The 14410-nt window shown below is 39.4% G+C and overlaps 1 protein-coding gene across 3 annotated transcripts in view; it reads left to right on the forward strand.

Annotated features, from left to right (window-relative positions):
* The first annotated feature begins 1990 nt into the window (after nt 1–1990).
* AP1S2 (adaptor related protein complex 1 subunit sigma 2) overlaps nt 1991–14410 on the forward strand; it is a 28214-nt gene continuing 15794 nt past the window's right edge. For all 3 annotated transcript variants that reach the window (XR_015716467.1, XM_087829378.1, XM_087829379.1), the window contains exons 1-4: nt 1991–2091; nt 4275–4453; nt 11376–11484; nt 12071–12208. Coding sequence is in view for 2 of the 3 variants with exons in the window: in XM_087829378.1 (XP_087685504.1) it covers nt 4275–4453; nt 11376–11484; nt 12071–12208 (426 nt within the window). In the remaining variant the exon portion in view is untranslated. The remainder of the gene's footprint in view (nt 2092–4274; nt 4454–11375; nt 11485–12070; nt 12209–14410) is intronic.

Genomic DNA, 14410 nt, shown 5'->3' on the forward strand with positions numbered 1-14410 from the left:
CTCTCCCTACCTCCAACCCCCACCTTTTCTTGGCTAGGAACACCAGAGTCTGCCAATATGTCATCAGCAAGTCTCCCGTCCTCATTTTCAGAACAGACCAACATTAGGAGCCTAACCAATGAGTTTAGACTTGGAGGTGGTTATCTGAGGACCCTTGAGAATATATGTTTTGTACTGAAAAAGAAAAAAGCAGTTTGGATTCAGAGGGCGAGTTTTCATGGCATGGCATCTGTTTTTGTAGTGAGGGAGAAATGGGTCATTAACACGTGCCTTGGGGCGTGATTAGTCAGGGAACTGAGAGAAATTTGGGCAGGAGACCTAAAGACCTACAGAAAGCCAGCTCTGTGTTTTGGGTGGACCACCTCTTTAATATTCCAGTATACATTAGTCATTCACGTTAGTAGGAAATTATCCAAGCAACATAATAGTGCTTAAAAGAGGAGGTATTATACATTTTTATTTTGCCAAATAAGAGCATTTTTAAATGCCCCAAACTCCTATTACATACTATCTGTAACGCACAAAAAGAACACAATCCCTAATAAAGGATTCCTTTAAATTGATTAAATTTAGCTTCATGAAAAACTTAGCATTTTTTTTCACTTTGGGCCACTAAAATTTTCTGGCGACTATGTTTGGGAACCTCTGCAAAAAGGGCATAGCTCAACAAAAGCAATTTTCTAGCTTCCTTTGTAAGAACCTAGGTGACGAGTGAATGAATAGCATTCGACATAAGAAATCCGTGTCTGCTCAAACAAGGTCACTTAGTCCCGTGGGGCTCCTCTTTCCTCATCTGTAAAAGATGAGTGGGACAAGATGATTCATCTATTTTTTTCATTCAAAAAAATATGGATATCCATTACGTGCCAGGCACGATGCTCAGCACTATGGCTCTTAACAAATCTATCATTTTATAGCCCTTATTAGTTAACCCACATTTATTAGTTATGTTGCATACCAGGCAGTGAACTAGGCTGGGATGAAAATATAATTCTCAGATGCGCTAAACAGAGGCTTAATGGGCATGTGGGTGAAAGAGGGATTCGTTCTTACAGGGTTTGAGGGCGAGGCTTCAAAGGGGATGTGATATTTGAGAGGAACGGCGTGCCAGGCAGAGCAAGTCGTCAGCAAGGCTGAACTGGAGCCCAGCGGCTGGAGGGAGGGGGCGTCTCGCTGCGAGGGAAGCGGGATCTCCAAGATAAGGTGCTGTCTGGGCTTTTCAGCAGAGAACGGACAGTAAGTCACCAGGTCCACAGCGCCGAGCGTGGGCGAGGCCGGCCAGCCCGGGGCAGACACTTGCACAGCCTGGGGTGAAAGGTGTCTGGGGATGTGGCAGTAGGATGAGGAGGGGCCGGACTGCGGAGATTAGAGCCAGAACCATCGCAAAAGGCCCTCTGAACCACAGTGTGCACGAGCTCCACGGCAGAGCTGACTTGTTTTCCCCAGAGTTGCAGCACTCCCTCCCTCCCTCCGCTCATCACCATCACCATCACCATCACCGGCTCTCACTCTCCCCGGTCCCACCGTCTGGAGGCGCGCGGAGTTACCGGAGCTCGAACTAGGCTCTTCGCCGTCCAGATCTGCCCTACCCAACACGGCGGGGTCGACAAAGGACACCGCGGAACCCTGTCTCCCTGCCACGAAAGAGCCGAAGGGGCCGCCCGCGCGCGTTCCGAAGGCACACGTAGGTGTGCGCAGCCTCGCGGGTTCCAGCAGCGGCCGCTTCCGGGTCACGTGGCCCGGCTTCCGGTCCAGACCACCCCTTTCGGTAGGGACCCCGCCAATCGGCTTCTTCGGACTGTGCAGTCCGCTGCGCCGTCTCCGGTGCAGCTGGAGGCTGCCCAGCGCCGCCCGCGCGCCGCCCAGCCCGCCCCTCCGCTCGCCGCAGCCCCGGCTCCTCCCTCGCCCGGCCCCCGGGGCGGGGTCTGCCGGCTCGCCCTCCCCTAGCCTCCTCTGCCTTCCATCCAGTAAGCGGGTCCCCTCCCCACAAGCACCACGGCTTCTTCTTCTGAGCTCAGCGACAGGGGCTTCCCCTCAGCCTCCGCCTCCTCCGCCGGCCGAGCAGCGCCGCGCCCGCGGCCCGCGGCCGCCGTAAGTCCCGGGGGACGAGCCGGGGTGCCGGGGACCGGCAGCGGGCTGGGAGGGGAGGGCGCGCCCCCAGCCGCCCTGCGCGCACCCTGACGACCCCACCCCGCGCCCGCCGGGTCCAGCGCCGGGGCGCGATGCTCGCAACTCACTTCTCTCCGCGTCCGCGTCCCGGGATGTGGGGTCACAGCCCCAGACACCGCGGCGGCCCGGCCGCACCTGTGGGTCGGGAATCCCCTCAAGTTTTGCGGAACGTTTTCGGGAGGGCCGGCGGCCGGGGGCGGCGGCGGCCGAGGACTCTGGGCGCCCCCTGCGCGGCGGCGGGTGCCATTGTCTGCCCCGCTCCGTGCCCGTCGCCTCGCCCGGGCTGGAGCAGTGATGGAGTGCGGCCCCGCGGGGACGCGTCGGAGGCGGCCGGACCCAGGACCACTGGCCCCGAGCGCGATCCGCGGCTCCGCGGCCGAGCCCGTTGATTTTAAGACCAGTCTCGAGGAATTGAGGTGCCCCGGGATTGGCGGCAAAATCAAAGCATTGTTTTTAACCAGAGGGAGAGTAGACTTGTGCCTTGCTCTTCGTCCCGTATTAGCACATCATTTATTTTAAAGAATGAATTATTTACTCATCCTATAAAGTTAGTAGGGAGGGGGAGGTAGGACCCTGCTGCCGACAGCCTTGAAGTCCGTATCGTTTCGAAAGCAACCCCCCGCCCCCCTCCTGGTCACCGAGATCCTGGAAGACGGGTCTGTTCTTTTCCAAGTTCTGGTAATGGGCTTGCATTCAACGCTGTCCAGTCGATGCTTTACTTGGTGTCCTCTTCGAATGCCGCTAGCTTAACAGGACCTGTATGGGAGGCACTTAGATACCACAAATATCCTTCGTTCATTTTGTGCCAGTGAAGTGTTTTAAGTAAGGTGTAATAAGCCAATTTTAACTTTAATAAAGTTAAATAGCCGCAACATAAATGTCTAAGTATCTCGCTGATGCCTGTTTGGATTACTACAAAAAGCGACAATAATTTCTTAGCGAAATTTAGGGCCCATTTTATCCTAAATTGGTTGCATGAATTCCCCACCCCATGTTCAAATTCAAGATGGTGTGGTGAATAATAAGAATCAGGCTGGAATCTTACTTCTGGCAACATTATTAAAGGAGGTTACAATAGTAAAAAGAAAAAAAAAATACCTGTCTGAATTCTACCTTTAAATTGCCTTCCTAGAAACAATGTTTATCTGTTTCCATTTAAGATGAGTTGAACTACAAGCTTTTCTTGAAAATGAAACATGTAGCTAATCAAGATTTGCAGATTTCAAATAAATACAAAATAGTATATGTAAAATACACTAGAATTCAGCGTCCACTCCATCTGTAAATGCTATTTTTTAAAATTTTAAATGAAGTATTTTCTGTAATGTTTCTGAATGTGTGTAGCTCTTATTTTGGCTTTTTAAAGGTTTATATTCTCTTTCATAAAAATTACCACTTTATTGTGTGCATATTTATCTTGGAATTTTAAAAAAGTGAGATGAGAAGAGAGACTTTACTGTTAGGCTTTTATTAAGGAAAGTGTGCGTTTATGAGATTTTTGGCTAATATTTTAGATCTTTTGCTTAAAATATGTGAGCATAAAAATAATATTGAATGTAAACTGTAATTGAAAAAAATAAAAATAAAGTAAAATAAAATGTGTAAGCATAAATGGAAGAAAGCATTCTAAGTGATAGCAGCCTGCCTACAAGTAATTCATCCTGGAACAAGAACAGCTTCAGGGTGAAAAATAGTAGGTCTTCTGTTTCTTTCAAATGTACCTAAATCAGTTGACATTAACAATTCTCTTTTGATGCATATAGAGAGTGTGGAATGTATAGCACAGATAGACAATAGTTTCTTAAATTGCAAGAGTTGTCTTTCTTTTACCTCAAAATTTTCACTTCAACTAAATGCCTGCTTTTCTTTTTGTTCTGCAGGCTCCAAACTTAGGTGGAACAGGGTGGGGTGGGGAGATTTGCATCTGGTGGGAAGATCTTTCTACGAGAATTTCCTGCTATTTTAACTGGCATAGAAATATTGATGGCTACTAATCATTTGTCAGTTAAATGCCCTGCCCACAAAGCTCTGTGAAACATCATCTTAATCTTAACTTTATTGAATCAAAGTATTGCATGTAATTTTGATTCTATTTATCTTAACAGATGCAGTTTATGTTGCTTTTTAGTCGTCAGGGAAAGCTTCGACTGCAGAAATGGTATGTCCCACTATCAGACAAAGAGAAGAAAAAGATCACAAGAGAACTTGTTCAAACCGTTTTAGCACGGAAGCCTAAAATGTGCAGCTTTCTTGAGTGGCGAGACCTGAAGATTGTTTACAAGAGGTATCATTTTTATTTTTCAGAAAGGTGAAATAGCAGAATCAAATGTTTGGTCATTTGTAATGTGGAAATTACAGATTTTTCAGAGATAACCTTTATAGATAATGATTAAAAAGGATTTAGATGAAAAAGGTTTTAAGTTAAAGCTTTGTATTTTCTAAAATAAATTGTTTTGGTTACCCAGGCTAACATGATAAAATCAGGGAAGTTGTTTTAAAGCTAATTATATAATTAAAGCCTTAATCATCTTTTTTAGAAAAATTCAATGAATTCATCCCTTTGCAGGGGGGAAATAGGATCAGTATTTTAAAATGTGTGAGTAATTCTCTGAATTTAGATAAGCATTTCCTCCCTCCCTCTTCTCCCCAAAAATCTATAACGTAATGACTGATAATTGACATGCCTTTCATCTGACTTTTAGAATCTTACTTATAAACACCTTGAATACGTAGACCATTTGAGTCATATAAATATTTAAAATTTTTGTGTATATACAGGATCTGTTAGTAGTGTTTCTTAATTAGACGTAGACTTGTTGCTGTGCTGGAGGTGTGATTAGATCTGACAGATAAATTTGCCAAGAATAGATAAAATATTTTTAACACTAAGCTTTTAAAAAAATGCATTTATCTTTATTAGCATCTGAAAGTCTTTTAATACCTTAAAATAAGTTTCTCAAAATTGTTCTAATTATGTTAAAAGAAATATACTTACTCTGTTTTTTCCCCATTTCTCTACCCTTAGGAATAATTTACTGTTTTTAAGGTACAAGGGTTTCTGCGTGTGAAAAATTTTCTTCTATGGGAGATATGTAGGGAACTAACAATATGGGCTACAAGGAGGGTTGAAGAGAAATCTGGGTTTTTGTCTCAGCTTTCCTGGATTCCACTCCAAGTGTGGGTGGTGTATTTTGTGGGAGAAATGACAGGAAGTAATAGAGATTATATGACATCAAGAATTTTAAAAATACTGTAGACTCCTCTTTCCAATAAAACTAATTTAGTCATCTTTGGGTGATTTTGTGTCCAGTGTTTTGTTTAGTACTTGTTGAGAAAAATCATAGTATTTTATTTATTTATTTTTATTATTTTTAATCCTCACCAGAGGATATTTTTTCAATTGTTTTTCAGAGAGAGTGGAAGGGGGAGAAAGAGAGAGAAACATCGATGAGAGAGAGAAACATATATTGGTTGCCTCCCCACGCACCCTGACCAGGCTGGGGATTGAACCTGCAACCGAGGCACATGCCCGTTGGCTGGAATCGAACCCGGGACCCTTCAGTCCATGGGCCAACGCTCTAACCACTGACCCAAACCAGCTAGGGGAAAAATCATAGCATCTTAGATCTTGGAGAGTTCTTAGAATATCTAGTTAATTATTTTTTTTTTAGGTGAATTGGTATATAACATTATATTACTTTTTAAGTGATTAAAAACAAAAAAAAGCTTTTTGCCCCAAGGATGGAACCTTAAATGAAACAAGTGGAAGTGAGGTGCTCTTGTGAAATAAAGACTGGTCCTATACCACTTGCTCACTTGGCCTCTACCCTCTGCCTATGAGATGGCTCTTGAGTTTGAAAACCACTACTGTTGATGGAACGTCAACTTTTTTTTTAAGTTAGAATTTGGGAGAAGTGACTTGTCCAAGGTCATATGCTAGTTAGTGACTGGCATAGGGGCTACAGCTCAAATCTTAAGTGTGGAAGCTAAGGATTTGAACAGGGACGAAAAAAGAGCAGATTTGCCTTTCTTAACAGATCTTTATAATTGGAGAATGGGTGGGGAAAGGACTGAGACTGGAACCTGAGGGGGAATTTGTTAGGAGACCGAATTATAATGAGTTCCTGAAAGAAGACCTCTTGCTGTGTGCTCAGCAGGTGGAAAGAGCTGTTACCCAGGTAAATTTTATAAGACTTGCTCCCTTCTAGAAGGGAGGAGGGCAGCAAAAGGGGAGGAATGGAGCGATTCCACTTTTCTGGTTCTGCTGACAGGCTGAATGGTGAGTTGGTAGACAAGTTGACGTTGAGATGCCTGTGTGACTTCCATTTGGAGATGCCTAGTTTTCTTGGGGCGGGCATAGGTGTGGAAGTCTGCTTGGAGGGATAATTAGGCATAATGTGTTTCATCACTAACATTCAAGTGGGAGGAAAAGGGGAAGAGGGTCAGTAACATGGAGAAGAGGAGTCACCAGTGCCAAATGTTGCATACAGTTCAATTACAGTGAAGAAAGACTCTCAGATTTTACAGTGGGCATTTCATAAAATGCCCTTTGTGGGAACATTTTCAGTGAAATAGTAGGGAGAGAACTCTTGAAGAAATGGGGAGAAAGATGAAGACCTGGAAACATTTAAACAGCAAATGTAGATTATTTGGGGAGCTTTGATCTGAAGGACAGAAGAGGTGGTAACCACCCATAGATTAGGAGTGAGGGACAGGGCTTAAAATAGGTGTGAGAGACTTAAGCTTATTTCTAGATAGGGGAAGGAGTCCCCCGTGTGGAGGAGGAAAATACCAGCAAGAAAATGAATCCTAGGAATGGAGATTCGTGTTAAACGGAAGGATAGAAAGCTCTAATGGTGTTCCTACATGCAGCATTCAGCCCACCCATGTTGGGCCACAATTTTTTCTTTTAAAGGCTATAAAGGGAAATGTAACCTGACTCTGATACTTGCATCAAGCTCCTATAAATAAAAGGTACAATAAACACACACACACACACACACACACACACACAGCTTTACTGAGAGAAAATGCACATACAAAAGTTAGAATTTAATTGGTTTTTCTATGCACCACCACCCCCATTTCATACTGAAAACCACCAGTTCTACTAAGGACATAGTTATTTGTTGATATAAACAAGTGATTAGTCCAGATGGAAGAGAAGACCTTTTAAGCAAAAGAATTACTGCTTAGCTCCTGAGAAATTCTGAGCTAGCACTGTCTGTCATTCTTCAAATCAGCAAGTGATCTTTCTGTCTCCCTCAAGTAGTCTCATCCGCTTTCTCCCTCCTGAGCATTTTGCATAACAGTTATCTGGAGTAGTAGGAAGGGAGTAAGGTTAAAATTAGTATAGCTGAAAAAATGGACTGAAAGTCTGGGGACTTGAGTTCTATTCCTTTTGTACCATTAGCTAGTTTTGTGACTTTGAACAAGTCATTTGGCCTTTGTTTCCTCATCTCTAAAATAAATGCTCTTGAGATCCTTTGAAGATAGAACACTATCTTTTTTTTTTTTCTTTTCCTATTTTGTGCAGCATGTTATGGAAGAGGCACTGGATTAAAGTCTTAAAATTAAAAAATACATGCATCTCCAAATTACTAACTTGAGAATTCGCTGAAGAGGACTGTATTGATTTTCTTTACTAACAAAAGAATTTTTAATGACACCGTGGGTATTGAGAACAGTTTAGTTACATTCACCCACCATCAGCTGATATTTAGCTGACTGTGGAGAAGTCATGTGTTTTGAATATAAGAATAGGCACTTTCAGATGTTCTGTGAGTGCCAGTAATTAGAGTAAGCCTTAATCCACTCGCTAAAAATAACCAAACATACCTTTCTTCTTACTAGTCTATTATTAATTTTACTTCATATTCAGACTTACAAATATGCACTAAGAGAACAAAATGAGCTCATTATTCAGTTTTTAAAAGCCATTTCTAAAAATAGGGAGTACACTTCAGGTTCTTTTGGTAATCTTTCACTAAATAAGTAAAACAATTTTTATCTCTTTTCAAAGCTGTTAAAATATTGCTTTGAATGTGTTTTAATTTTTAGCCAGATGCAGGACTACTTTATTTAATACAGTTCCTGGCTGTAGTTTTTAATATAAAACTTGGGCTCTGGAGTATCATTGCCATTCTTGGGGAGGTTGTTCAATTAAGCCTGAGTCTCCTAAATGCAAGTGACAATGGTTTTTCTCTGGAAGGATTGTTGTGAGGATTAAAATGGTAAAATATGAGGACTCAATGAATGTTATCTGTTATTATTATGCTTCTCTTTCTCCCCTAAGCTTCTTGGAAAGACATACCTTCTTATAATCCTGATAACTAGATGTTCACCTACAATGAAGAATTCATTTAATTTGGTGGTTTTTTTTCCATTCTGAGCAAGAGCAAACATTTAAATAATGTGTTCCGGGGTTTTGTTTGTTTGTTTGTGTGTGCTTTAATGTTACTGATTGGTGCTTAGACACATCAATCTGGTGATATTTAAATTAATATTTTCGAATGACTCATACAATTGAGGACCTTTGACTAGTGTTAAAGTGCTGTTGGTAAGTAGAGGCAGTACAGTGGGTAAGGAGTAAGGGCGGTGCAAGCATTGGATTACTGAACAGTAACATTGAAAAAAATCTTTGAGTCCGTTGATGCAGTGGATATACTGAAGCAAACAAGACAAAAGGAAGAAACAAAAATAACTAATATGTACTCTCGAGACTTTGAACGCCTTTTGAACTATAGAATGTTCCAAAGATTATACCCCTAAGTGGCTGTATAATGACTTCATGGGAGACCTACTCGGTCACATAGGGAGCTGGAGCCATTTATTTTATTTGGAAATTATGACAAATGAAAAAGAATCAAGTTTGAAAAGCTCACATCCTTTCAACAGAAGGTAACTGTTCCTGTTTTGCACGAACTGGGCAGATAATTTCTTCTGAAGTTGATATTGATACCATTAGTACATTGTATAAAACAATGGCTGCTATTTTGTTCACAACTGAATAAAATGAAAACTTCACTTAATTGTGGATTTGATCAGATTGGATTTGTTATTTTAAATTCCTATCTACTGTCAACATGTTGGTAGCTATAGGGTATTGCCAGATGAAATTTAGTTTTAAAAATTCTTTTGGCTGGGGGGGTGGGTGCCCGGCAGAGGGGGTCAATGGGGAAAAAGGGGAGCATCTATAATACTTTCAACAATAAAGATAAATTTAAAAAAATCCTTTTGGCCAAATAATTGTAGTAATTTAAATATTTCACTTTCACTGTTGGTTTTTGCATCCTCCTGGGGGAGGGGGCAAAGAATGTGTATAGTTTTAAGCTTAGAAAGTAAAGTAAACTGATTTAAGTGAAAAAAGAAAAAGAAATCTTAAAAAGAATTTTACCTGAAACTAATAGTAAATTCTTTCTAATGGAATCACTTAGCATTCTGTTCATGTTAGCTAGTCATGTCTGGTTTTAAATCTACCATTTTCAATGTCAGTCCCTTTAATCTTTAGTTTCCTTAATTCAGGGCACCTTAATGTGTCATTTGTATCAATTTCCCCAAATTCAAAACTGTTCGGTGAGCATGGATTCAGGAGGATGGAGAGTTATAACATCCCACTACATTTTAAACATAAACAGAAACAGGTTAACGCTGGGAAAAAGAGGAAGTTCTTCCTTGAAGTTGGAGGAGGTGCCCTGTTATGTCCTTTATGATGATAAATGAATGCATTCGAGCACCTGCTCTCTGCAGGAGACCCCACATTTTAAGTAACTTACTGAATGTAGAAATCAGGTAGAACGGGTATGGCAAAAATTCATGTGTATGACGGGATGCTGGTGGGGTGGGGTAGATGGTAAAGGACTGAAAAAGATTTGTCCCAGTACAACTACTTGGCAGGCCCTGTACTCTTGGGCCTCTTTTTTTTTTTTCCTGTAATCAAGCAGGAGGATATTTGCTGTTGGAAAAATCAGATAAGATGAAATGGTTTTGATAATATTGAAATTAGTAGATTGTTATGTAAATAGTTATTCTCATACTGAAGAGCAGGAATTTATTGAATTGAGATGTGCTCATTTATATATTATTTTACATTAATGATTTGAGCATTAATTGCCCATTGTGTTGTCTAAAAACCACTTGAATGCTCCTCAGTCTCAACTGAAATTTGTTTAGAATGTCTTAGGTTTTTACTATTTATTTTTTTAAAAACCCTTAAATATACTCAAACCATTTGGAAATGCTCTTTTAACCCTCCTCAAAGGACTTGGTCATCATTTGCTATGCCTCGAAGGGGTTGTATGTTAATGAGTTTGGGCTTTCTTGGGTTAAGTATAACCATGTGTTAAACTGCTAATTTGGTTGGAGGAGACTATGAGTTTTCCAACGTTAGTCTTCTTCAAGGGTGAATAACTAAACTTCAGTTCAACAGGGTAGAAATATGAAAATTTGAGGAGAGGCCCCAGTTTCCTCTGCTCTCTTTCTCTAACTTCTGTAATAACTTGGAACTGTTGTTCTTTTCTTGGGGTTTATTGCACAATCCTACAAACTTCCTTTTTAAAAATAATTTTATGCTGTTAGAAGTCAAGATAGTAATTACCTGTGAGGTGGGAGGTTGTGACCTGGAGAGGCAAGGAAAGGGGGGTTGGAGGGTTCAGTAATGTTTCTTGATCTGGGTGCTGGCACATGGGCAGGTTCACTTTGAAAACTCACTTATGATTTGTGTTCTTCTCTGTGTGTATGTTACACTTTAATAAAACATTCTAGAATGTTGACTTCATTTCAACAATACCTTCAGTATCAATAAGTCCTTCAGTTGGAGAGTTTATTTTTTCCCTGTTTACATGTAGTTTGAATTAGTCATGCAGTGTATTTTGTTTTAATTAAGTAAACTTCAGAACAACTTGGGTCAGTTATGTTTTAGAATATACATAGAAAGGAGCCTGAAAGGAAGAAGAGCCAAATAGTTACTCTTTCTAGGTTATATGATGGAATGATTATTACTTTTTTCTTTTTTGCTTGCCTATACTTTTCAAAATTTCTCTTAAGCATTTATTGCATTTGTAATGTAGGAGAAAAATAATCTGTACTGTTATAAAAGAGGAAATAAACCGTATAAACATGGGGTCTTTCACAATAGGATATGAAAATATATTTAGGAACTGTGATTATAGGGTAAAATTTTTTTCACATTTGTGTTTTTGTTACAGATATGCTAGTCTGTATTTTTGCTGTGCTATTGAGGACCAGGACAATGAGCTAATTACCCTGGAAATAATTCATCGTTACGTGGAATTACTTGACAAGTATTTTGGCAGTGTGAGTAGTATTTTGTTTTAGGGAATTGAATGCCATAGTTTTGTTCTTTTAATCTTTTCTATAACAAGTTTATTATTTGATTGTCTTGGGGATTCTGACTGTCTGAAAGTAACTATGGGAGAGGGAAAGAATGACTATTTTTTGTCAGTGTGCCTAGTCAATCAGTTATTGGCCAAGACTGCTTTGACCCCACAGACCTACTCATTTAATTATGGTGGTGAGAGTGAGGTTTAAAATAGTGAAGTAGAAAGGAGTCCAACTGCAAGGAGTTATATATAGAAGTGCTTAGTGAAGAATTTAGAGTTCGTTGGCAGTTATAATCACATTACTCAGGAAATAGGCATTTTAAAATATCAGTTTTTATGAGTAGAATAGTTGCCCATGTTGAGAGCTTGCAGAGTTGGGTCTAACTTGGAGTGTAGGTATTGTGTTTTCAAGTACTTGAGATTTGAAAATTAAACTGACTAAATCAATGATATGTATTTTAGAAAGAATTTAGATGGATTCACTCTGGTCAGATTTTATCACTAGCTGATAGTGGATAAGTATGTTTTGCTTTTATTATTATTTTTTGTTTGTTTTTCAGGTGTGTGAGCTTGATATCATCTTTAATTTTGAGAAGGCTTATTTTATTTTGGATGAGTTTCTTTTGGGAGGGGAAGTTCAGGAAACATCCAAGAAAAATGTCCTTAAAGCAATCGAGCAGGCCGATCTGCTGCAGGAGGTAAGCTTGGAGTTTTCTAGATACTAGCATGTTTTGCTCTTGTTAGAGAGTGTTGGTCATCTTCCCTCATTCTTATAGTTTCAGAACTTACTCTGAAGCATGCTCAGCATGCGGTGTCCATGTGCAGTTTATTGATTGGAATATGTGTCAGTCACGTCAACTCCATTATCTGTGGATGGATCATTTACTTTGAAAATGGTCTGCCATATTAATGTCCCATTTTGGACCCCAAAACACTAGAGTCTAAACCTTTACAAGACAAACTAAGAAGGGAAAAGAGTCATCAAAAGTTAACAGTAATTTGAAAATTCTCCATCCATTGTTTTGAATTACTTAAGATAACCCCTTTTTTTCATTAATGTAGATAATTAGGAGCTGACTGAGATTAATGCATTTTCATTCCAAATTTTATATTTTCACCTCATGTCCATTAAGTGCAAATGTCCCAAGCAAATCATAGTGTTATAATTAGACTTTTTGTAGAACCCTCTAGTGTTGTGTTAGGAAAACTAACTAAAAAGTACTTTTCTTTGCTCTTAGATAACAAACCATGTTCTGTCAAGCAATTACATTCTTATCTTGCCATGATATCACCAGAGCCATTAATAAACTCCCTTCCCTTTCTAATTTCTGCAGTTGTTCTGGGTTAATTGTATACTTGATGCTTCTGTACCTTTGATTTCTGAAGTTTAAAATTTCAAAGATAAGGCTACCTTTTCCTAAAAACTTAATGATACCTTAATTCAGTACCAGGTAGAACTATTCTTTAGTGATAATTGTAGTTTTAATCAAACAAGGTTTATAGCATAAGAAGAAGGGACTACTCAATATAACAAATGTAGTATGTTTTCATTAAGGTAATTGATTTTTTTTTTTTTTTAATTAGAGGAAGCTTTAAATCCTTTTTTTTTAAATTTAATTTATTTTAAAAAAATTTTTATTTCACCCATCCCTGCATCCTCCCCCACCCCCTTTGGCAACCCTCGACTTGTTCTCTGTATATGTGGGTCTTTTTGTTTTGTTTATTTATATGTTTTGTTTAAATCCAATTTTTTAGCACTTCTGTTATAACAGAAATGTGAACTAAGGGAAGAAGAATAAATCTCTTTTTCTCCATTATAACTTCTTAACCATCAGCCTGTATAAGGAAACAGGGCAGCTCTCCTTAATCTCTCTGCATCCTTCACTGACTGGGTCAGTTGTGGGAATTGCTCAAAGTTGGGATGACATCATCTAGGCCATACATATATAAAATATGAGACAATGCATTATGCATTTAGTGATCTTGAGTTACCAAGGCAGTGGTTAAGGTACCTGCAAGAGTGAAGCATTTTGTTGGCTACCCTGACGCCATTTGCTATTCAGTAGTGAAATAAGCATAGCTTCTCTTCCCCGTGTGTACAGTTTGCTATGGTGGTTTATTAATTGATTGCAAACATGTCATTGGGGAGAATTTTTTAACATCAGGTGTGCTGGCTACAAGCTCAAAGTCTCTCAAAGTTAGTAGCTCCCTATTTCTGTTCACTAATCAGACTTTTCTAAAAATTAGGTCAAAACCAGAATCAAGAATTGGGGATTTTCCATATTTGTCCCTTCCCTTGATCACTTTTATATTTCATTATTATGGAACTATAGTCTGTTCTGTCAGATTCCGGTATTTCCTCCAAGTTTATTTCCTGATTAATTATATTTGCCTTAAAACATTTCTAAAGTTATTGAAGTTCAACTTTCAATTTTAATGCTTTTTTCTGGAGAGTTATGTTTAGGGTATTAATAGCTCCTTGTGTCTGGATTGTTTTTTAAACTCTACTGGGAAATTGCTAGACTTTACAGTATGACAAATATGCTAAGTTTACTTAATAGCATGTATTGTATTCAGTGTACTAGCTGATAAAAAAGTTATTATAGGTCCATATTTATTTGTGAGAGAGAGTGTGTGTGTGTCTCCCCTATTGAAGTATTATAATAGTAAGTAATGTCTCCCTTTTTGAAGTAGTATTTTATATCTTTAATTGGGGAAAGTAGGAATGAAGAAACATCATAGGATGTGTATGGTCCAAGTTAAATTTTTCTTACTCTTCTAACCCTAGTTTTTTTAAAAAAAGAACTATTAATTAGAGTTCCTTGTCTTTAGAAGAGAGCTTTGGCCCTATTTCTCATCTGTCACTACCTGTACATTATTTTGTACATAAACAAGTGATA

This window comes from Miniopterus natalensis, chromosome X, assembly GCF_054644295.1.
Source record: "Miniopterus natalensis isolate mMinNat1 chromosome X, mMinNat1.hap1, whole genome shotgun sequence".
NCBI lineage: Eukaryota > Metazoa > Chordata > Mammalia > Chiroptera > Miniopteridae > Miniopterus > Miniopterus natalensis.